Raw genomic sequence first — 25,972 nt, 5'->3', positions numbered from 1 at the left:
CAGTAACCTATAGTATCTGCTACAATCTGGTTTCAGGCAGGCCCTTACATGGAAAATGCATCTGATTTTATTTTGCATGCTCGTCCTCTTAAACTGTCTTCTATTTTAGTACTGCTTGATCTATCTGCTGCTTTTGACACTCTGGATCCCCCTACATTTGTAAATTCTTTATCTTCACCTGGTAGATCAGGTTCCACTCACTAAGGTGGTTCTTACTGCCTGGCACATCACTCTTTCTCTGTTTCTTTCTCACTCACAGAGTTCCTATCCTGTGGAGTACCCCAAGGCTCAGCTCTAGACACTGTGGATCCTCCTACACTTTTAAATTCTTTGTCTTCACCTAGTAGATCGGGTTCTGCTCCCTAAGGGGTTTCTTGCTGCCTGGCACATCACTCTTTCTCTGTTTCTTTCTCCCTCACAGAGTTCCTATCCCGTGAAGTACCCCAAGGCTCAGTTCTAGGCCTACTGTTGTTTACTTTACATACTATCCCACTACGTCTCTCAGTCAGTCTTACGGGTTCCAATCGCATTTTATGCTTAGCACACACACACATTTTGTTTTCTTTTCCTACCTTTACGGATTTACTTCATCAGCAACTGTTCCAGTGTCTATCGGCTGTCAAATCCTGGATGGGCCACTCATTTCTTTTGGTTAAATCCTAAAAAGACAATGTTTATGTTTTTTCCTGCACCAACAACTGCCTCATGTCTTATCTTTTCCTCCTTTACAATTAGATCTTTCTACTTCAGAACATAATTTAGGTTTTATCTTTGATTTGGCATTTAGTGTTCTAAATCAAATTCTGTCTGTCTGTTACTCATGTATTTTGTTTCCAACTCGGAACGTTTTTACATTTATTGACCTTTTCTACAACCTAAACCTAACTTTTGACCTTGGTTCTGTCTCATTTAAATTATTGCTGCACTTTATATGCAGCTTTACCTAATTGTGTTCTTCCTTTTCAATCAATTTTTCATTTCCCCTTTTCATATTTCCTTCTATCTCGCTTGCTTAAGTTGGTTGCCCATTCCTTAGAGGTTTGAATTTCATTATTTGTCTAGTGTACGCTAATGAGCACACGGTCTTGCACCGGATGATCTCACTGATTAAATTTAATTACATCAACCGTCTCGCCAACTAGAGCCTCTTCTTTATGTTTACTCCAAATTCAACATACGCTTTGTGCAATGTCTTGCTTTCATTCCTTTCAGCTTTTCTCTCCCAAATGCTGCCATGCACGATTACTACTTTGCATCAATTTAAAGAATCCTTCAAAGAGCATGCTTTTGTCCTTAGCTTTTCCTTCTTCTCAAGTATGGTTAAAGTTTGCCTATTATATTTACGATATCCTTTATTGTATTTAAAACCAAATGTTGTACCGATATTGTGTACAGTACATTGCTTCAAAATGTAATCAAATAAATAAAAGGAATCCATTTGTTTGAGGGTCATTTCACCTCCCGGAAATCTTTGTAAACCCCAACGAGCCAGCGTTGACTCCAGCCCAGCAATCTATCACAAGCACACCTGAGGAACACTTCAAACCAGCCACTCTGACCTTTACTAACCCCCCCATGGACTCTCTCAATGTTCTACCCTCTAACACGCTATGTGTACCAGCTACGTCGCCACCACTCAGCACCTCAAACACCACTCCCATTGCACCGCATACCCATCCCTGGCCAATGCATCCTTTCACCATGGAGCCATGAGGCTCCACTTTTTTAAGAAATACCTTTGTACTTCAGAGAAAACACCGAGAAACAAAGCCTCACTCAGAACTCACGGCACTTTGTATATTGTGAATCTGGATTTGAGGTTATGCGAGGTAGCCAGGAGATCTTTTTTTCAACATGTTTCTATTCGATTTTTCCATTTCACAAAATAAACGCTTACCATAAAAACAATAAAACAAAAACATTTGACTCTCCCATCCCTCCCCGGCCCCCCTTCGAGGTATTTTACATTTACATTTCTGGTAAACAAAACTTGAGAAGTAATGACATCTAGGATGCTTGATTCAAACACGCAACGTACATAGGGTCTACGTCCTTCCTATGTTATCATGGCGTTAGCTCACCAACATCTCCCAGCTCCTCCAAGGAGTCCTTCTTGATGAGGCCCTGCACTATATGTAGGTGGCCAAGTGCCTGTTAACTTCCCGGACCCCCACCACCTCATACACTTCCTGTGCCAATGATGACCCCCCACTCCCTTTTAAGTCCGATTGGACCTCCATCTGGTCATGAATGCCCCCCATTCCTCGTTGAAGGAACCCAGGTCATCATGCATTAGGTATGTTCATTTTTCCATTGTGAATATGTCTGAGACCTTGTACAAACAACAACAACCACCACACACTACCCCCTCCTCCCTTTCCTGATTTCAAATGACCATCCTATGAATATTGCAGCAGCCAATTCCTCCAATCACTGCACAAAGATCTCCAACCTCTTATACAAATATAAAAAAACAAATTGTATTCCTTTTTCTGAGATTTTTACATCTCACCTCTTTAAACTCTTCTAATAAAATATTTCACAGCACCGATAATGATATAAAGTACAAACATGTGTGAATGGGGTCAGTTTTAATGCCATATACGTGAAAAATAAAGTACATATTTATCATTTAGTGCATGTTCACACATGCTCATACAGGGAAGGCAATATTGCTCTCAGCATTTTTTCCGACTTAACTAACTGCAGTAAGGTAAGTTTGACTACCCGAATTAGAATTTTCAAAAACTCTCATTTATTTCGTTCATTTTAGAGAAAATAATATCTATATCATTTCCCTAGGGATTGTTGTAGCTTTTGTCCCTGTATGTTCCTTTTGTATAACCAAACACAGATTTAATTTAATGTATTTATTGGGTATTTATAATGCGCCTATACACAATGTGTTTCGAGGCGCAACAAGACAAGAGGGTGGGGAACAGGAGGGGCAAACAAAAACCGATCCTACTAGGCCTTGTGACATTCGGATGTAGAAAAAGCAATGCTGACACCAAAGCGTTTCAGCCCTTTTTACAGAGATGCACTCACCCACAGCGGTCTCGTAATTATTGATTCCTAGGCCTTCGTCAGGACAAGAGTTGATTGTGTGTATTCCGAGAACCCTTCAATTTGCTCAAATAGAAGGGTTCGCCCCAGATTGAACTCATCGGGCAGGGCCATGAAGAAAGAGTCTCATTATGTCTCCCCTTCTTCCATAATCATCACAGTAGCTCGAGTGTCGGGTGAGACCAGAGATTAGATGGATCCCTCTTAATGGGGCCCACAGATAGTCTCTAACTTTCATAGGGGGAGCGCCCCAGTCCTCCACATACATCTAGTATGTTCTTAGGCCGTCCGTCATGTGTTCAAGCAATATTTTCAGTTGAGCTGCTAGTTGCAAAAATGAGGGAATCCAAAACCCCCCTGTTCCTTCGGGAGGGTTATAGTTGATGTCTTAACCCTAGGCTTCTTCCCATCCCAAAGGAATCTATAAATGGCATAATCTAAATCGCTGAAAAAGCTGTCTTGCTGGGGGGATGAAATTGATGTGAATATATAGGAGGAACGGCAAAATATTCATCTTGATCACCGTCATCCTCCCAAACCCCGAGAGGATGAGAAAGCTCCATCTACTAAGATCCAAATGAATGGTGTTCAGTAATGAATCATAATTTAAGGAATGTATGTTCGTCAAGTCTCTTGGGATCCTAATACCCAAATAAAGTGTTCCTTCTTTTTCTACTTTCATTCCCACTACCTCTCTCTCCCTTTCAAAGCGTCTAATCGGTAGGACTTTGGATTTGTCTGTATTGATCTTCAAACCCGAGAATCCCCAAATACCTGTATCATAGCCTTCAATTCCTGTATCAAGTCCCTCCCATCACCCAGGTAACCGAGAATGTTGTTGGCGAACAGGGACAATTTAAACTTGACCTATCCACTTTGGATTCCTTTAATCCTCGGGTTAGCTCCTATGGCTATTACTAATGGTTCTATCGCCAGTGCAAATAGCAAGGGAGATAGTGGGTGCCTCGCACAATGCTAAGGGATCTGGAAGTACTCCATTTATCTGCACTGTAGCCACAGGGGCCCTATATAGTGCCGCAACCCATCTCAGGAAGTTCAGGCCACAGACGTATTGCTCCAAAATGTCCCTAAATATTTGCACTCGACCCTATCAAATGCTTTCCCCGAATCCAAAGTTTTTCTTATGTTGTCAGACCCTTGTCTGCCTCTTATAAATCCAACTTGATCACTGTGTATTAATGAAGGGAGAACCCTTTCTATCTTATGACCAAGGGCCATTATTTTCACATTTGTATTTAGGAGGGAAATGGGTCTATACAAAGCACATAATTTAGGGGCCTTCCCTTCCTTATGTATCATTACTGTTAATAATAATAATAATAATAATAATAATAATAATAATAATAATTATAATTATAATGATAATAATGTTATTGCCCCCATCATAGTTGCTTTCAGCACGTCCCGTTAAGAACATTGTTAAATATTTTACCCAAGAATGGGGCCAGTGTAGATCTGAACATCTTATAAAATCTGATTGAAAAACCATCATCTCCCGGGGTAGTACCCCCTTCATTCTTTTAACAGTTGCTACCACTTCTTCTTCTGTTATTGGATCGCCCAACTGTTCAGCGTTCTCCCTCTGAAGACTTAGCAATGGTAGTGGGTCTACGAACTCTGCTTGAGGTTCCCCCCTCCTTTGTATTCCACCTCATGTAGAATCTCATAATATGCTTAAATTCCCTACCTGTATTACAAGTATTATGAACTCTATATTACTCTGCAGCTGATGGACTGGATAGAGGCTACTATTTTGGACTGTCTCATTTCCCTCAATTTCCATGCCAGTATCTTATTGGGTTTCTTCCCCTTCTCATACTGTTTTTGTTTCAGGAATAGTAGCTTTCGGTCTGTCTTATCAGCCAAAGGAGCCTGCAGTTGTGATTTATAAATTCTTAGTTGTTTTGAAATTGCCGGATTGATAACATTTCTATCCCTCAACCTCTTTTCCTCCCCGTTGTCATTCTCTTTTCTTCTGGGACCAGATCCTAATTAGTTGACCCTGAATTGTAGCTTTGGAACTTTCCCACAATATAGATGATCTCACGTCTCCATGATCATTAATTTGGAAATATTCCTTAATACTGGTTAGGAGGGCCTGCACTATTGCCCTATCTTTTAGGATTAAATCGTTACACATCCATCTACCTCTCTTCCCTTCATCTGACAGTCACCAATCCTGGTGACTACCAAATCATGGTCCGACCATGGGATTGATGAGAACACCACTTCTTTGACTTTAGCTTTCACCACGGGATCCACTAGGATGAAATCTATCCTTGAATATGAATCATGGTCCGCTGAATAAAAGGTGTACAGAGGATCACCCCCCACCAGCAATGTCAACACATCCTCAATCCCCAAATCTTGATTAATTTCTCAGAGGTTCTTAGATTCTCTCCCCCGAGCAAGCGGTGTCCCCAAGTCTTTCATCCTTTTCATATCCCTATCCGTGTTCAAGAGCATATTAAAGTCGCCTGCCACTATCAGGACCCCTACCATGAATAGTTTGACCTTCTCTGCTTGTTTCTCCCAAAAGAGGCTCTGAGCAGTGTTCGGCCAATATGCCGTTCCTACGGTGATCTTATTGACTTGGTATTGACTCGTTCTCTTCTGAAAAAGGTACCTCCCCTCGAGATCTTTAAGCTCTTTCTACACTACTAGCCTACACTGGTCCCCCACAAGTATTGGCACCCCACTCTTCTTTGTGGGACCTGAGGACGTGTATACTTTCTCAATACCTGTCCCCTGGATATGGGCTTCCCTTCCCCTCACCCATTGTGTCTCCTGGAGACAGAGTACATCTAATTTTGAACATTTAAATTTCCTAAGGGTCACTGATCTCTTGACCAGGGAATTAAGACCCCTTACATTAAGGAACCCTATGAAGAGAGCTATATTATGGTCACCCATTATCAAGTGTCCTACGCATGTCTCCAGACTCCCTAAATCTGTACATCTCAACCATAATCTTTACATTTGTTACCATCAATGACGTGTCAATATTCAAAACTACCCAACAAAAAACAATAACAACCCCAGTCCCCTACCACCCTCCCCCCTCCCCCAGCTTGGTGTCCAGCCAAAGTCCACCCTACCATACATACGTGGGCTGGACCACCAGCATCTTGCTCACCCACCTATCTTCCCACTTCCCCAAGTCACCCCCGAGCGCCTCAAAATTAATCTTTAACAATACCCCCTCTCATCCCAATTCTGTGAACTGTTCACCCCTCTAATGTTATTGTAGAGGAGGAGCCAAATACCCCTACCAGAAGCTCCGCCCCTATGTTGCCTATATGTCGGGAACCAGAAATCAGAAATTGCAACACGTGCTGTACCAGTAAGGATGCCTATACCGCAAAGAATTCTTGAGACAAGCTATCCATTGAGAAAACCCTATATACATTCACGAAGAAATTATGGTTTTCTGGACAGAGTCCCAGAATAAGTGTGAAAATGAGCGAGAAAGAAGACTGGTGACAAAGCAGAAATGACGCACCCTGAAAAGACAAAAAGACGAAAGAACATAGGTATTCTATAAGGTCTGAAGAGGAGGTGTTGATGATAACCAACATTCCGGGCTAGAACTGAAGGTGCTCATGCAAAGAAATGTTGATGAAAATGCAAAGTCATTTTACACTTGTACAGATGCTGTAACACAAGTAGACAAAATAATTGCAAGGATGGCTACATAGTGAATAGATTGTGGTGATGCGCCAACGTATATCCATAGGAATGTATAGAACCTGGATGTTTAACGATGCACTTTAGCAAAGCTTGAACCCAGTGAATGGAAAGGGCTTCAATGTGGCACAGTTGAAAAATAGCTAATTGTGAAGGAGACCAGCACCAAGAGTCAAGGTCACCGTGAGCCTGGTTGTCTGTCAAGTAGTTGCATGAAAGTGAGAAAGAAACAAACTTCAGTTTGAAGTGGAATGAAAACACACTGTAGGAGTCAAGAGTTCATCATTTAATAGTATTATATGCAGCAAAGAGGTTGAAAACGTGGTCTCCAGTCACATGGTCAGATGAAAATAGACTTTAGGTTGAGCTACACCAAAACCAGAAGATAAGACCATGCCACACTCCCTTTAATTCTCAGGCACCAAGAGCTTCTGCAAGGCCAAGTTTAAAGCCTTAATTGAATGGCAGACCGCAAGAGTGATGATAGATGTTGGGCTAATTGGGTGCAGAGGCATGAGCAAGCCGACCCTCCTAGCACCTGGGGTACCAGCCTGCGTGCTGCTAGTGTGTGGAATATTCTAGAATGGTACAAGCGTGCCAACCAATTGTAGAGGGCCACGTAACAGAGAGCCCTATGGTTTGTGTAACCAATGAATCATGGTGTATTTTGTGATGATGAAGATGACTTGCACTAGAGGAGGACTTAGTTGTCCACCTCATATTAGAGACCCTATCATAACCACGTCAGTATGGAACATAAACTTAGATGTTCCCTGTAAGTCTATCTCATCCCCAGGTAGCTTTTTGTAGTTTGTCACATAGTGTGACGTCAATGATGACAAATTATGACCATAAAAGTTCTGTTTTTTATGAAATTCATAGAGATTGTGCTTTGCGACGTCCGTTGATGTCCGTTGTAACTCCCTGTTTTAGATAATTGCAAATCAAGCAGTACTAAGTTTTGCCAACTTCCTGAGTCAGTTTGATTATTGATGTATGAGTAAGTTCTGCATCCCCATCCATCTCTAAGTATATAACACCACTCCAGCTCCCGATTATCACTCCTCCTGCCGTTCCCACCTACAGAACTAAGATGTCCCCTCCCAATTGAGATGCCCCTTTTGCTTTGTCCATGTTGCTGAAAAATAATTAACTGACTGGGCACCCACACATTCCTTCCCCTCCTTCAGTGGTATACCCACTTCCCCCACCTCGCTGCCTCCCATTACCCCTTGTTCCGCAGACCTCTCTGAATGAGCCATGAAGCCCCTACAGGTTACTCTGAAAAAACTTTGACACAAATGTAATTTTTACTGAAGCCGCATGAGTCCTTTCTCCAGACTTTCCCATATATTTCTCATTTTAACTACTCCTAGAGGGGCCCTGCTCTCTCATCTCTTTTTGGTGAAGGAGTGTTCATCTTTTAAAATGTTTTGGATCCTGGGATTCTTCTCCTCTCCTTTGGTCTCAGCTCCTCTGCCCCTGTAGATTGCTGGGTATTGTTATCGCAGGATGGGGGGCACTCTTACTCCACTAATTCACCAGAGACTCTCTGGATATCGTCCCCCATAACCAAATGATATTTCATCCCTTCATACGCAAATGTGATCGAGAAAGGGAACCCCCATTGATATCGTACTCCTTTTTCCCTAAGCCAACGGGAAAGGGGGCCATACATGCATCTCCTTGTCAATGTCAAGCCCGACTAATCTTGGAAAATTGATATCTTGGTAGAACGATAGCTATAGAACTTTCTCTACTGGCCTTGTCTAGAGCCTTTGTTTTCTGTGTATATTAATGAAATCTTACTAAGACTCATCGTGGACCCTGGCCTCTGCCCCCAGCTCTGTGAGCTCTATTGAAGGTGAGTTCCCCTATTTCCTCCTTTGCAAACAGAGAGAATCTTAATAATTTCTTGAATGGACTTCCTGATGTTGATCTCAATTTCAATGTCTTTCTTGGCAATGCCGAAGATTCTTACATTGTTTCTTCTTTCTCGGTTCTCAAAATCGACCTGAACCACTGGGCCCTTTAAGCGAGGTAACGCTTTATTGGATGGGTGGGGATCCAGAATGTACTCTTATACCAATAATAATAATACTGAGTCAGGCAGTTGGCAAAACGTAGCTGTTTTATTTGCAATTGTCTAAAACAAGGAGTACAACTGACATCAACGGACCTTCACTCAAGTCTTTCAACGTTTTTCATGAAAAAATACACATTTATAGCAAAAACTCACCATCATTGACGTCGTACTAAGTGGCAAAGTAAGAAAACCTACTTGAGGTTGTGGTTGGTCTATGGGGAACATCTAGGTATACTTTCTATGAGGGATAGGATTATGATTGGATCCCTAGAGTCAGATGGACAACTATGCCCACCACTAGTGCAAGTCATCTTCATTGTCATCAAATACATAACTTTTCATTGGCTTTCAAACTATAGGGCTCTTTGCTATGTGGCTGTCATGATTCCTGCCCCTCATGTCCCCAGCCCTCCAAGATGTCAGGCTGGAGCCAGGCCACGGTCACCTACATGGCCCTCAAGGGCCTCTCCATCCCTCCAAAGACCCACTTGGAGTCAGACTTGGCGCTTGTGGCACCAGACGCACTCATTCCCACAGGATAACATTGGGGATTGGACTTGTAGTGCATTGATGGGGACAAGATTGATGCCCCCACATATTTCAGTTCCCAGAACTGCATGTGCAGTCTAGTCTTTTGGGTGTGGTTCAGCCCAGAGACACCTGGGATACCCAGAGACTATTTAAGCCACGCCCAGGCTGAGAAACATGCTTTGTGTTTTCTGCACCTGCAGCATGACACTCACCGTGTTCGGATCGGTCTCCAGTATGCCTGCATCTTTCTTCTGCGCTCAGCTCCTGCAAGAACAAGAACACTGTGAGAAACAGCCTTACCTTGCAGCGCTTCTGCCCATCATTCATCGCTCCTTCTGTTCTGCGGGCATCTTCGGCGGTGTCATTCTCATCCCGGCACGCCGCTTCCTAAGGAAAAGGGAAAAGAACAGAAAAAAGGCATTAGTAAGCATTTTGCAAATCTTCACTTATTTTTAAATACTGTTCGAGCTTCAAAAGCTTACCTGACTCCCAGCCGCTCTGGGGGAACTCTGTCCCCGGAACTTCTCATCCATCTGCAAGAGGGAAAAGGCACTCCAGGTTAGCGTGGAAACATCTAGAGGCGCCGCATACCGCGCTTACTCACCGCATTTGTTCTTCATAATCGGCATCCACGCTGAAAACATTGCGGCACCTAAAAGACACAGAAAAATAACTCAGTTCAATACAAATACAAAAGGGGTGCATCGTGCATCGCGCTCTCACTCACCTTTAGCACTACTCATCTCAGCAGCACGCTGCCATCCCCGGATGCCGGCCATCATCTAAGGAAGGAAAGGAACGAAGTTAGAGAACTGTTCAAAAGACTCATTATACTTACCTGTCGGACTTTTGCCAGTGAAGTAACTAGGCAGCAACGAGCCCGCATCAATCAACGCACCCCTGATCCATATTGGAGAAACTCTGTCAACACCAGCTCTACGCCAAGCTCGAAAAGTGCTCATTCCACTTCTCCAAGGTGGAATTCCTGGGCTTTATTCTCAGCCCGAATGGAATCTGAATTGATGTACACATGGTAGATGCTATCCTGAACTGGCTATCCCCAAATTCATTCAAGGGGGTTCAAAGTATGCTGGGTTTTGCAAACTTCTTCTGCTGGTTCATCCCAGGATTTTCGCAAATCGTGCATCCCATCACCTCATTACTAAGGAAAAGCAAAAAAAAGTTCCAGTGGACAACAGAAGCCGAGAAGGCTCTCCAGGAACTCAAAGCAAGATTCACATCTGCCCCAATCGTACGCCACCCTTGCCCTGATCTCCCATACTTGGTGGAAACAGACGCCTCAAGCATGGCTATGGGAGCCGTCCTCTCACAAAAGGACACCGAAACGGGCCAGTTACACCCTGTTGCCTTCTGGTCGCATAAATTCACACCCTCTGAACTCAATTACGCTATCACAGACAAAGAACTCCTGGCCATTAAGTCAGCCTTTAGGGCATGGCAGCACTACCTCTTGGGCGCCAGACACACAATCACCGTAGTAACTGACCACCGGAACCTCCAGTACCTAAAAACAGCAAAGGCCCAATCCTCACGACAACTACGTTCGGCTCTTTTTTTTGCTGAATATGACTACGTGATTACATTTCGACCAGGGGGGGAAAACGGGAAGGCCGATGCCCTTTCCCGTATGGGGGTGGAAGAGCAAGGGTATCAGACCCCTGACCCAATAGCAATCATCCCGAGTGATAAGCTCCTAGGAATCACAGCAACCATAACTCAGAAAGAATTACATGAAGAAATCCAAAACCTGATGCGTCCGGAGCAATTACAAGCGTGGAGTGCGCAAGGAGAACATTACATGATAAAAGAACAGATGTCCTACTTCACGAATCGTTTATTCTTACCAAACCAAGAACTACGAGAACAAGTCATGCCTGGTTATCATGATTCCTTGATCGAGGGCCACCCCGGAATCGCTAAAACCCTAGTCAAGGTAAAACGTAATTATTGCTGGCCCACGTGGCGTAAAGACATTATCCAATTCATCCTGTCTTGTGGAGTGTGTGCTCAAAACAAGTCATCCAAGCAGAAACCGGCTGGGCTATTACAACCATTGGAATTCCCACCAGCACCCTGGGACACGTTGTCCCTCGATTTTATTACTGACTTACCACCCAGTCAAGGGTTTAACACTATTCTTGTGGTCGTGGACCTATTTTCAAAAATTGCACATTTCATTTCTCTTAAGGGGCTCCCAAATGCTTCCACTCTTGCAAAGGTATTTCTTGAAGATCGTACGGCTCCATGGGTTTCCTTCAGTTTTGGTCTCAGACCGAGGTACTCAGTTCGTATCCAACTTCTGCAGAAAATGCTGCTCTATGGCTCAGATGAACATCCGGCTATCCACCAGTCACCATCCCCAAACGGATGGTCAAACTGAGAGGACAAATCCGACGCTCAAGCCGTATCTGCGTTGCATGTTACACCAAGCTAAAGGAAGCTGGTTCGACCTATTATGGATAGCTGAATATGCTTATAATAATTCCCTACGCACCAGCACTGGGCAGACACCCTTTTATACCATGGATGGCAGGCTCCCACGTACTTCTGAGTTGGACGTTCCTACAACCCTGGAAATGCCAGCAGTCAAAACCTTGCACACAACCATTTCTCAAAGCTTTAAAAGGGCAGCTGAACACCTACCTCAAGCTAAGAATCGCCAAAAGAAATTTGCTGATCAACACCGAGCAAAGGCCCCCAACTACCAAGTGGGAGACAAAGTCTGTCTGGCAGCTAAACACGTGTCCATTAAAGGAACCCAAACTTTCTGTCCAAGATACCTGGGTCCATTCACAGTCACCTCTGTGATAAATCGTGTGGCGGTCAGACTAGCTTTGCCGTCAAACATGCAGATTCATCCTGTGTTCCACGTGTCTTTCCTTAAACCTGTTCAACCTGGGACCCGGATAGCAACGCCACCACAGCCAGTAGTAGTCGCTGGGGAGCCAGAATTCAAAGTCAAGGACATCCTAGATTCAAAGTACGTCAGATCCAAATTATACTACTTAGTAGACTGGAAGGGGTATGGTCCACAAGACAGGACATGGGAGCCTTTTGAGTACATCCATGCACCTCACTTGCTTAGACGATTTCATCAAAACCATCCAACCAAACTAGGACCAGAAAGACAAGCCACCTTGAGAGGGGCCTTGGGGGGGAGTGCTGTCATGATTCCTGCCCCTCATGTCTCCAGCCCTCCAAGATGTCAGGCTGGAGCCAGGCCACGATCACCTAAATGGCCGTCAAGGGCCGCTCCATCCCTCCACAGACCCACTTGGAGTCAGACTTGGCGCTTGTGGCACCAGACTCACTCACTCCCATAGGATAACATTGGGAATTGGACTTGTAGTGCATTGATGGGGACAAGATGGATGCCCCCACATATTTCGGTTCCCAGAACTGCATGTGCAGTCTAGTCTTTTGGGTGTGGTTCAGCCCAGAGACACCTGGGATACCCAGAGACTATTTAAGCCATGCCCAGGCTGAGAAACATGCTTTGCATTTTCTGCCCCTGCACCGTGACACTCACTGTGCTCGGATCGGTCTCCAGTAGGCCTGCATCTTTATTCTGCGCTCAGCTCCTGCAAGAACAAGAACACTGTTAGGAACAGCCTTACCTTGCAGCGCTTCTGCCCATCATTCATCGCTCCTTCTGTTCTGCGGGCATCTTTGGCGGTGTCATTCCCATCCCGGCACGCCGCTTCCAAAGGAAAAGGGAAAAGAACAGAAAAAAGGCATTAGTAAGCATTTTGCAAATCTTTGCTTATTTTTAAATACTGTTCGAGCTTCAAACGCTTACCTGAATCCCAGCCGCTCTGGGGGAACTCTGTCTCCGGAACTTCTCATCCATCTGCAAAAGGGAAAAGACACTCCAAGTTAGTGTGGAAACATCTAGTGGCGCTGCATACCGCGCTTACTCATCGCATTTGTTCTTCATAACAGGCATCCACGCTGAAAACGTTGTGGCACCTAAAAGACACAGAAAAAGAACTCAGTTCAATATAAATACGAAAGGGGTGCATCGCGCATCGCGCTCTCACTCACCTTCAGCGCTACTCATCTCAGAAGCACGCCGCCATCCCCGGACGCCGGCCATCATCTAAGGAAGGAAAGGAACAAAGTTAGAGAACTGTTCAAAAGTCTCCTTATACTTACCTGTCGGACTCTTGCCAGTGAAGTAAATAGACAGCAACGAGCCTGCATCAATCAACGCGCCCCTGCGCTGAAAGCAGGATGGAGAGCACACTATCCAAGAAAACAAGGTGAGCTGTGGATCAAAGGGAAGGGTTGGACCCCGGGGAAGAAGGGGTTCAAGCACACAGAGACAATAGGGAGTTAAACTCTACCAATCCTGTGTTTCAGGCACAGTCTCCAGTCGAATAGCCTCCAGGGAAGGGTTTGAGGTCGTAAGAGGTCAGAACAGGCTGAGTGACATCCCCGTGGATACCAGGTGAGCGTTACAGTGGCCCTCTATGATTGGTTGGCACACTTGTACCCTTCTGGAATGTTCCACTCGCTAGCAGCACACAAGCTGGTACCCCAGGTGTTTGTGGGTGGACTTGACCAGGCCTTCCACACCTAATTATCCCATCATCCATCATCACTCCTGCTGTCTGCCATTCGAATTGTCTTTGAACTCGGCCTTGCAAAGTATCACTGTGCCTGAGAATTTAAAGGAGTGTAAGCACGTTCTTATATTCAGTCTCGATGTAGCAGGAGACTGTGTTTTAGCTCCTTTTTGTATTTAGTACTATTAAATGAATACAACTTGGCACCCATAGTGTTTTTCCATTGCACCTCAACAGGAGCTCGCCTCGCTTCTCACGTTCATTGTATCTTCTCAAATAGATAACCAGTTTCTTGGCTGCCTCAACCCTTGACACTGGGTCAGACAAGCCTTCTCAATTCTTCCTCCATCTTCAGCTGCCTTTCTCTGCTGGGCCACACTTTCAGCCCTTCTTTCTCATGGGGTCCTGGTTTGCTAAAATACGATGTGGAACATCCAGATTCAATACAGATTCTATACACAGATGTATATTGGCGGCAGTGCCTGCAATCTATTCACTATGTATAGTCAGCCTTCATAATTACTTATCCTACTTGCGTTACAACATCTGTACAGTTATAAAGCGATTTAGCATTTTCTTTAGTGCTCTTTGCACATCCAGTATATTCCTCACATGAAATGTTACTCAATTCTTTTCTTTGTCATCAGATTTTATAAGGTCTATATATTCTCTTGCTTGGCATTTCTTCTTGGTGGATTACCTCTGCTTCATGTGACGTCACTAGTCTCTTGCTGCTGTCACTTCACACTTCTTCAGGGACCTCCTTTAAGAGACTGTCATTTTTACTCTGGGGCATCATGTAGGGCTTTCTCAATGGATACCTTGTTTCAAGAATTCTTTGTGGGATTGGTACCATTATTCGCGTTGTGCATATCACAATATCCGGCTTCCAACATGTAGGCAAAACAGGGGCAGGACTTCCAGTAGAGGCATTTGACTTCTCCTCTACAAACCATTTCTTCACGTCTCTCTCGCTCTGAAATTCTCATGTCTATTTGAGTTTCCAGGGTTCAATTGAATTGATTGTTTATTTGTAGAGCGCCTATACTCAAGGTGTTTCAAAGCACCTCAGGTAGGGAGGGAACATGGTAAAATACAGTTGAATTCTTACAAGTCCTTGAAACAATTCAGAATGTGAAAAATAACTATCTTAATCTGCCTGGCGACATTTCAGATAGTGCAAGTGCAAGGAACAATAAAGGAGGCGGGAAGGGGGGGATAGGAATGAGACGAAACAAGCGGTTACATTACTATGCCTGACGACAATTGATGTAGTGCGGAAAATTAACAGGAGGAGGAGGGGGGTATGGAGTGAGGGAGAAGGAGAGGTACAACACAAGTGACTAACATACTAGGTCTGACGACGATTCAGAATAGTGCTGGAAGGGGAAGTGGAAGGAGAACACAAGGAGGGACAGGGAGAGACAAACAAGCTGCTATCACTGGGGTCACAAGACAAATGATAGAGTAAGTGCTAATGGACAATAATAGGGATGGGAGGAGGAGAGGGAAGGTGATTAGAAAGACAGGCACCTACAATTACTATGCCTGACGGCAATTGAGGTAGTGCTGGAATTTAACATGGGGAGGGGTGGGGAGGAGGAGAGGTCAGGTGGATGAGAAAGACAGGCAGCTACAATTACTATACCTGACGGCAATTGAGGTAGTGCCGGAATATAACATGAGGACGAGAGAGGGGGTAGGGAGGAGGAGAGGTCAGGTGGATGAGAGAGACAGGCGGCTATAGTTACTATGCCTGATGGCAATTGAGGTAGTGCCGGAATTTAACAAGGGGGGGAGGAGGAAGGGGAGGAGGAGAGGTAGATGAGAAAAACAGGCGTCTACTGATGATTTTGCGCCTTGAAACACTTGTGTATAGGTGCGTTATAAATGACATACCATACCATATCATATGATTAATTCGGTTACCAGACATTTGCTCCCCAACTCTGTGCTTCCCCCTCACCCTCCCTCCCCAGCTATACTTACTCCCAATACCTCCCTGTTTTTTTTCTCTCGTTTTTCTTACTGAAATGCTAGTATCGGTTTTAAGGGAGTTTTGCTCATTCTCTGCCCGGTTTTGGGGGAAATACATGCAGACCTACTGCACCTCATCAACAAACACGTCGTGTTCTGGTGCCATGTTGATTTGCTTTTAAAGCTATTCTTTGTTTTGTGTTCCTGTCATTGTCTGCTCATCACCTGAATAAGACTGATGGTGTCAGGAACGAATACGGGGTGCACACTCCTTCTGGACATTGGGGCGCAAGGATGAAGGGAGGGGATCCTGCAGCACACCTGCCAGCATGTGTGATCTCTGTCAAAAGAGAGTATGTGTGGGAAGGCAGGTAGAGGTTGGAGACTGCATGAAGTCAGCAGCGGCCCCTCAGAGCATATGGAGCGGGGGAGGGGAGTGAAGAAACTGAAAGAACGCTGCAGGCTGTTTGTGACCAACATCTTTGGCATAGTGGTAACCACTCCTTGGAGCTCATTTACCGAGTCCCTGTAGTGTAAAAATGGAGGTGCTAAATATAGGTGTAATGGTGTTACGTATGTATGTATGTATGGTATACAGTCTTTTCACTGAAAATGTTTTCCTCGAAAAATCTTTCACTGAATTTTTTAATCAAAAATATATGTATATTTGTTTGGGTGGGGTAAAGGGTTACATTTTTAAAACAGGGGTTTGGGGGGTAAAAAAAATATTTGGGCATGTTGGGGGAGTATTTAAGGGCGGAAAACAGGGGTTTGGGGGACCCCCCGATTAAAACAAACAAAAATAAATTTGGTATACATGTGTTCGGAGAATAGTGTTATTAATCTACATTAGGTGAAACATTTTTCGGTGAAATACATTAGAGGAAAAATTCCTTAGATTAAAAAAATTTGGTGAAAAGACATGGAACGAACAGGAATTACTTTTCCGCCTCCCGTTTGCCCTCCGCCTTCAAAAACGAATTTGCTTTTCGCCAGCATGCGATTTTCATGCTGGTGTGATACCATTGATTTCCCACAGAAATCGCCTGCTTTTTGCACATGGGAAATCATTGTAAACGCCTCCTGCTATGCACATAGCAGGCAGTGCTTACTTTATTTGTGCTGTGGAGTGCACATAGAGAAGTGTTAAGAGGATCTGCAGTGCAAATGACAAACATTGCCCATAGGGGACATGTTTGCACTTAAGTGCAAGTGCAAGCTGTCCCCTCCGTGCAATTATGTTTTTCTTTATAATGAGCTCCCTTGGGTTTTCCCAAATGTCTCTACAATGCACGCTAATCAGAGATTAATTAAACATTTCCTATAAGTGTTTAGTAAATCTGTCGAATCAACCTATCCCGAAATGGCAGCATTGATTTTGAAAAGTTGTGCCAGGAAAAAAGGAAATTTGGTGGTAGAAAATGTGATTGCCTTCAATATGCTTCCTTAAAATACACATTCATAGTTATCAAATTGGAGGAGTCCAAGTGATGATTCAGTTACTCAATCTCTGGATTGATAATAAATTCTTAACGAGTGAGTAGCTCCGTCTACATCATGAAGTCCCCCGGCAAGCTGCTGCTCTGGTCGACAGATATGCAAAATCGATATCTTCTGTCCTTTCGACTACTTACATTGGGGGCCGGAGGGGTCAAAAACAGAATTATGCACCATGGAATTATGAGAGATTTATAAAAGTCACAAACCGGGCAGGCTTCCTTTTTCAGTATCTTCATGCTCGTGCACGTCTCAAGTCCATCACACAATCACGTGCTGACAAATTCTAGTCCCATGCAATCGATATACCAGAAGCTGCCCTTAGGAAACAATTACTCAGCTTCACAGGTGGGTTTTATTCCCTCCCTTTCTAATCCACATTTCTTTGATCCACTACCAATGCATTCATACTTTCCTCTACTACCTTGATCGCGTGCCCTCACTCTTAACCCCTGTGCAATTTACCAGTGGTTTGTCTGTTAGTTCCTACCGTACTCTTGCTTGTTCTCTCCTCTTCCCTTTATCCTCTTTTCCGTTCACTTCACAGACCAAGGTTTGATTAATCTTGGACGTGTGCACAATATGTCACTATCTGGACAAGTCTTGGTGCTGTAAGACCACTATGGTGGCAATGGACATAGTATAAAAGCTTATTAACATAAGTTAGGCGGTCTTAAGTTAAAAAATCGTTTAAAAAAACAATTAAAAAAGACTGATTTAGAAAGACGGCTCTGTGACCACACAGAGCGGTTATTCTAAATCAGACTGTCACAGCCCTGCCGCACACAAGTTCGATCAAATCCTGCAAGAGAGGGTGGGGGTTGGGGTGCGAAGCAATGTCATTTTTTTCACTTTTTGTAGGCTGCCTAAAATCGTCTGAAAAAAAAATAGCTACCTAAAAATCCAAAAAAATAACACAGAACCAAGTTAGGCTGGACAATCTGGCTATGGTGTTCTGAAATGTTAGCAAGTTGCAGCATTACAGTTGGAGCACCAGGATATATTTCTGTAGCTTGTGTTTATATGTAAAGGACGTTGCACAACTGAAAAAAAGATATTCTGAAGCCTTCGGGCCATACCAATGAACTCCACATATACAAATATGTTGGTCAGTTGATAGTTTCCTTTGGTGTAGCTTGTATTTGCTTGATGCCACTTGGCAGGGATGACCATTCTTGTTTTTTCTTTCTCCTGTAGAGTCTTTGGTTAAAGCTGCTACCGAAACTACAGAGTCAAAGGTCCAACATGCAGGACAAACCACTGAAGCTGATACAAGGTCGGTAGGGATCCATTCCAGATAGCATATGTGGGGAATAGGGGTGCATGGCTTTTGGTAGCAAAGAGAGTGAGACAAAGTCTGCCCTAGATGACGTCAGCAAGACAGGCAAGGGCGATGCTGTGGCTGGGTTTGGTTACAAGAGTGAAACATTTAGAATAGGTGTAATGAAGGATAAGGAGACTACCAAAATGGTTGGAATGAGAAATGCACTTTGAGAATTGGAATTTGTGGTGAGGAGAAGTCTAGGAGAGATACGGCAGGTACAGAAGGAGGAATTTTAGACAGAAAGTGGGCAAACGCAGAGGAGGTAAGAGAAGAAGGAATTTCCTCGTGTTTAGGATGTGATCCCATCAGGGTAGTGGAAGTCTCGAAAGAGGAACATATGAGTTCATCAATGAAAATCCCTCCCAAGTTCTTTGCAGATGAGGAACAAAAGGTCAGGACAAAGGATGATGGATTGGGCAACATGAGAACTGCAGAGAACAGATCTGGGAAACCAGAGGCACCCAATATCTACTTTTAAGCAATCAGGTAAGACAATGAGAAATCAATGTATCCAGTGGAGGAACCATGTATGGCTAGTCAATGCAGGAATTCTATAGCTATATAAGCTCCTTCTATCTGTCCATACTAGGCTATTCTCAGACACCTTTGGATGTCCAGTGAATGTGTTGGGGCATGGACGTCAACCTGTAAAGCTTGGAAGGTAATGGGCTTAATGACCTGTGCCATGGTGAGCATTCTGACAGTGTTTCCCCCTGCGTATCCCATCTAGGAGAACCATGGGTAGTTCAGCATTAATGAGCTGCACCAGTAACAAGAAGTCTCCTTAGCTCATTTCTGTATTGGGCGCACTGTAACTTTGCAGAGTTACATTGCAGAGTTGCATGTGGAGACTACAGTAGAGATGTATTTGGTATCTGGACTTTTCATCTCAACGATAATCATTTCCATCGAAATGCCTTTGCTTTGAATAATTCGATGGATTTCAATGGATTTCATGGTTAGAATTAGGGTTAGGGTTAGGGCAAGGGTTAGAATTAGGGTTGGGGTTAGGGCAAGGGTTAGAATTAGGGTTGGGGTTAGGGCAAGGGTTCGAATTAGGGTTAGGGCAAGGGTTAGAAATAGGGTTAGGGTTAGGGCAAGGGTTAGAATTAGGGTTAGGGCAAGGGTTAGGGTTAGGGTTGGTTTAGGGTTAGGGTACAGTTAGGGTTAGGGTTAGAGTTGGGTTAGGGTTATGGGGGGGTGGGTGTGGGGGTTGATTGGGCTGGGAGGGGAACCCCCCCCAATATCCAAAAAAACATTAAAACATTACAAGGAGCTGGCCAGTGGCAAAATGTCACCACTGGACAGCTCCATGTAACGTTCTAACATAGAAAATAAAAGCATCGAAATGCTATCTTTTACATTTAAAAGTACATATCCATTCGATGGAAAAGTTTCGATGGATATGTACTTTTAATGTAAAACAGAATTTCGATGCATTTATTTTCGATGCATTTTTTTCGATGCATTGTCTTTTCGATGCATCTTTTTCGATTCATAGACCATAAACCGATGTATTTGTAGTTGTATTTATTTGAAGAATAGGGATGTCAATTTCGAACAGAAATTACTTACAATAACCCATTTATAGATAGCAGAAGCCTTCCCACTAAGGGTGCCTGTACAATAGCATAAAGATGAAAACAAGTGGGGGCGTGGCTTGGATAGCCATGGAGTAGGATGTGCTTCCTGAGCAGCTCCGGAGGATCCGACATATGATCCGTGAAAACTACCTTTAAAAACGCGCCACTGGTTCCAGGATTGACCACACATGCATGGGAACCTGTGTTCTGCTCACTGTATAAAGACCGAGAGAATCGTAAGTGGGATTCTGGAGGAATTGCTCGGAATAGAGGCGGCGGCCGCGGGGAAAGAATGATGATGGCGAAGTGGAGACGGAGCTAAACCCCTGTGGCGGGAAGCCTTGTGTCGCGATGGCTTGTGTGCTGACCCGGAAGGCAGGAGCCCGGGGGCAGCGGGGGTGCGAACAGATAGGCCGCACCATGATAGGCACGGGAAGCGCTCGCTCGGCATTGATGAGCAGTAAGCTGCGGCGAGAGGTGGCGGATGGTGCGACTGCTTGAAGATCACTACAATAGCCGATAAGGGTGGAAAAGACGGTCGGGGAGGCACGCGGGGCCCAACAAAGGCCGGAAAATGTCGGCGCGAGGGGCCGTGGCCAAGAATAAGAATAAACAACCCACAATGGATATTTTTGCCAAAACACAACATTCTCCTGCGGCCATCGCACCCAAAGGCCCGATGGTACCAGCGGAGGGAACCACAGCGGCTGATAATCATCAGATTTTAGAGGCCATCACGAAGCTGAAAGACTCTTGGGGTTTGCGATGTTGGACCTGCGCACTTCCCTGGAGGCTAAAATTGAAGCAGTGGGCATTGAATTCTCCCTGCTGAGGCAAGATGTCAGGGGGCTGGCAGAACGAACAAGCAGCCTGGAAGGTGCGGTGAAAACTAACAGGGACACCAGCACTAACAATGCAAAGGAGATCCATGTCCTTAAACAACAGGTGGCTAACTTGGAGTCTCGAGCAGAAGAAGCAGAAGGAAGAGCGAGGAGAAACAATATTCGCGTGGTGGGCCTACCGGAGGGTAAAGAGGGCCAGGACCCAACAGACTACATCGAGAACCTACTCCTACAAGGAATTGGGGCTGGCAAACTCTCACAGGGATTTGCAGTGGAGAGTGCACACAGAGCCCTTATGAGGAAGCCGAGACCAGGGGCCCCTCCACGGGCGATAATCGCCAAAATATTGAACTACAAAGACAGCAAAAAAATACTGGTGTACTTCCGAAAAGGTGGAACAATCGAAAGGGCCTCGAGCACCATCACGGCATATCCGGATTATACTATGTTGGTCCAGAGGCAATGGTACAGCTATGTGACCATCAAAAGGAGGCTGCATGCGGCTGGGATAAAATATATGCTTCTGTACCCTGGGAAATTGAAGGTGGTGCACAAGAGCGAAATGTATTTTTTTGACACTCCGGAAGAAGCAACGACGTGGCTGGATCTGCACGGCTGCCCGGAACAAGACACAGAAGAGACCCAAGATGGACGCGATAAGTGACTGGGATATGGTATGCATACTGTTAAGGTGGCGTGTGAGCATCCCAGGGGTGCCTAGACGAAGGCTAAGAACAATAGGCGCGGCTGTAGGAGGCTGATATTTTGATAAAGTACTGCTGATTGTAATGGACTTGAAGGACTGGAATATAGTGGCGTGCACATATATTCAAATTGTATAGCAATGTGTAGTCAATCCGATGTGCCAAACGAGCGGCAGGGCGAAAGCACCCTACCCCAAGAATTATAGTTGTAGTAGTAGTAGGTTGGCCACTAGGGCAGCCTCACCCTGCGGAGCTTCGAGTACAGGCGAGAGCCAGGAAGAGCTAGATGCGGGGGAGCCTGAGATCCAGGGATGGAGCTGGGCAACAGTTGTGGGGTGTGATGTTGGGGAAGGGACGGGAGGCGGGAGGCGGGAGGCGGGAGGGATGGGGAGCGGGAAGTTTGGTGTGTTTTTGGTTAAAGGGAATTTAGGATGGGATGCGAGCCTATACAGAGTGGATTGGAATTCAAAGTCAAACTGCACCTGTGGGAGAGGGAACGGGAATGTAACAGGCCATGGGGGACCTTAAGATACTTACATGGAATGTGCGGGGGCTCAATAGCTACTTAAAAAGAAACAAAGTTTTGTTGGAACCTGCGCAGGCAGAAAATAGATATTGCATTGCTGCAGGAAACCCACCTTACACGAGAGAGGATGGACACAATCGCAGGGAAGGGGAAAGTTGTGCTGGTTTGCTCATCGTACTCTGCCTATGCCAGAGGAGTGCTTATATAGGTGGTGCCACATGTCCCTTTTCAGCGATTGCAAGTGGTGGCTGAGACAGACGGGAGGATGGTTATGCTGAGGGGACTGGTGGAGAACAGGGAGATAAGCATTGTTAACACATATGCCCCAAATCAGAACACAACGGCGTATATTAGGACATTGAGTGCGAACCTGAGCGCATGTGTAGGAAGTGTGGTGATCTGGGGAGGGGACTTCAACTGCGTATTGAACCCGAGGGTGGACAGATCGGATGGGAAGTTGGATAGACCGGCCCCTGCAGCTAGGGCGTTTTAGACATTGCTGGATGACTTTGGGTTGGAAGATGCATGGAGAGTGTGGCACCCCCAGGAAAGGCAATATTCACATTATTCTGCCCCACAGCAGTTATCAACGAGGCTGGATTATGTCTTCACATCACCTGAAATGATAGCAGAGATAGTACATATCGAGTATAAGGCCAGGGTCCTCTCGAACCACTCACCCCTGATTCTTGCATGGCAATACTGCCCCCCAAGAGTGAGGATCCCGACATGGCGCCTATGAGCGGAGGCGTTGCGGGACCCCTTTTTTAGAGAGGACTTGAGGGAGGAGATCGTAAATTATTTTGAAACAAATACTGGGAGCATGGACTCTGCGGGAACACTATGGGAGGCCTTCAAAGTTGTCATGAGGGGTGTGGCCATAGCGAAATCCAAAGGCCTACAAGGTGGGGTTTTGGCTGAACTGCAGGAGACGGAAGAAAAATTAGAAGAGGCCTTAAAGGGCGGAGACGATACAGCGGAGAAGCTAGAATTGATACTTAGGCTACAGCAAAAATGTGCGGAATATTGGGAGATATTGTGTAACCTTAATTATAAAAAATACATAGAGAGACAGCATGCAGGAGGTGATAAACCGGGGAGACATTTGGCGTGGTTATATAAGAGTGAGACCTCCAGAGTCACAATCAGAACTATAGAGAGAGAAGACGGTAGCATAGAGGACACCCAGGAGGGAGTTAATCAAGCATTTGTGGATTATTATAAAGTATTATACAGAGATGATGGGGAAAGTAGCCGCGCTATGATGGAAGAAACGCTTGAGGACATGGGGTTGCCCAAGATAAGCGAGGAGGAGAGAGAGGAACTAGACACCCCGATCACCTTGGAAGAATTGGGGGAGGTGGTGAGGCAGCTGCCTACTAGTAAAACCCCAGGGACAGATGGGCTTCCAAGTGAATTTTACAAAGTATACATAGAAGAGGTCCTCCCCTCACTGCTATCGATGATAAACGAAGCGTTCGAGACGGGAAGCTTACCGGAGTCACTGAGAGAGGCTTTCATAATACCTCTCCCCAAACCTAATAAACCTGGGCATAGCTGTGGTTCCTTTAGACCCTTGTCAATGCTGAATCAAGCCGGCAAGATATTAACTGCTGTCTTAGCAAATAGATTGAAGAGGGTTATTAGCAAATTAATACATTCGGATCAAACGGGTTACGTCCCCCATAGAAACATTACCAATAATCATAGGCGACTCCAGAGAATCATTGAGTTTGGCAGAGAAATTGATGAGGAAATGGCAATTGTGTCCTTGGATGCGATCAAAGCCTTCGACTCCGTTAAATGGCCATGGCTGCTGGCGGCCCTGAAGCACTACGGGTTAGGGCCTGGATATGTAAGGTGGCCGAAAATGTTATATAGCGAACCGCTGGCTAGAGTTAAGACAGGATCTGTGATATCGGAGAGGTGGCAGCTCAGCAGGGGTACTAGACAGGGATGCCCGTGGTCTCCAATGCTCTACATACTGGCCCTGGAACCTCTAGCAATATATCTGAGGCAGCAATATGACACCATAGGCATCGAGGTGAAAGGGGAGCGGCATTTGATCTCCCTATATGCAGATGACATGCTGCTGTACGTGCGATTCCCAGAAGAAAACCTCCAGTACATTCTGGAAGTGCTCGGGAGATACGCTGTGCTGTCTGGCATAGCGGTGAACCCCCAGAAGTCTAGCTTGTTCCCATTAGGGGGGTACATGGGGATTCCAGCAGAGCGGTTACCTGTATTGCAGGTACCGTGGGCGGTTAGCACATTTCGGTACCTGGGGATAGACATATATCACACCGTGGAGGAAGAGCATAGGTACAATACAGAAGTAGCCATCAAGAAAATCGAGAAGTGCATGCAGTTTTGGGCGATGATGGGGCGGGGAGCAATGCTAAAGATGGTGGTCCTGCCGAGGCTCCTACACTACTTCGGGAACATACCGTACCTGATTCCTAAGAAGTTCTTCACCAAATTGAATAGCATGTGTAGGGACTTTTTGTGGCATGACACGCGAAACAGAGTGATGTTATGGAAGCTTCAGAACTTCCATGACAAAGGAGGAATAAAGCTGCCCAACTATGAGGCATACTATGTGGCAAGTCAGTTGCAGTATGTTGCCAAATGGCTCTCTGATGAAGAAACCGCTGCACTCAGGCTGTTTGGGCGTGATTGTGCACCTTTTTATTTGAAAGAGATGATGTGGGTACCCAGGGTGGAAATGGTGGGGCGCCCTAAAATGATGCTACTGGGGTGGAAGGCGTGGCGCAGGGCATGTCAAATGCTGGAGGACCCGTCCCCATGCTCACCGCAGATACCATTGGTTGTATTGACTGGGGCAGACACTCAGGTACGAATGAAACCACTGGCAACCGGCTGGGGTGGCAACAATGGGTGATATTTGGCAGGAGGGCTCAAGTATTACTTTTGAGGGGCTGCGGGAAGAAACTGGGTTGCACGAGGGCCAGTACATTACGTATCATAGAGTGGTACGGAGGATTAAGAGAACATGGCCTGAAACTGTGTTGGAGGAGGAATTAGACGCCACCATAGATGTGATAAATGACATAGCTGAGGGGGGTCACGAGATTTCCAGACTCTATGAAATGTTGATGTCTAAAGTGGGGAAGTAGGTCACGCAGTTGAGACTCGACTGGGAAATGGAGGTCGGGGCCCCAATGGGAGACGGGATGTGGGAACGGGCGCAGGGGTATCATAAGAAGGTGTCTAGAAATGCGAGGCTGAAACAGATTCAGCTCTACATAACACACAGGGCGCTATATGACGCCTTGGATGATATCGAGGTTTGAAAATGCAGGGCGGAAGCATTCCCCAAGTGTGATGAGGAGAACGCGGGCATGGTGCATATGTTTTGGTCATGTCCGATCATAGAGCGATTCTGGAGGGGAGTGAAAGAGAAACTGGAAGAAAAAGGGGTCAAGATAGTAGTGGATACAGTGTGGGCTTGTCTGCTGGGGGGGTTCCGCAGACCACAGAAGCTCAGGCATGTAAGTAAGCTGAGGGATCTGGCTTAT

At 45.3% G+C, this 25,972-nt stretch overlaps 1 protein-coding gene across 7 annotated transcripts in view; it reads left to right on the top strand.

Annotated features, from left to right (window-relative positions):
* Positions 1–25,972, top strand: part of CNGB1 (cyclic nucleotide gated channel subunit beta 1) — a 1,007,057-nt gene that overhangs the window by 190,948 nt on the left and 790,137 nt on the right. For all 7 annotated transcript variants that reach the window (XM_069654372.1, XM_069654395.1, XM_069654388.1 and 4 more), the window contains exon 4: positions 18,652–18,730. In XM_069654372.1, coding sequence (XP_069510473.1) covers positions 18,652–18,730 — 79 coding nt within the window. The remainder of the gene's footprint in view (positions 1–18,651; positions 18,731–25,972) is intronic.

The sequence above is a fragment of the Ambystoma mexicanum genome, chromosome 1p (assembly GCF_040938575.1).
Source record: "Ambystoma mexicanum isolate Mex_15411 chromosome 1p, UKY_AmexF1_1, whole genome shotgun sequence".
Taxonomy (NCBI): Eukaryota; Metazoa; Chordata; class Amphibia; order Caudata; family Ambystomatidae; genus Ambystoma; species Ambystoma mexicanum.
Note: the sequence above shows the minus strand (reverse complement) of the source record. Positions and strands in the feature narration are given on the sequence as shown.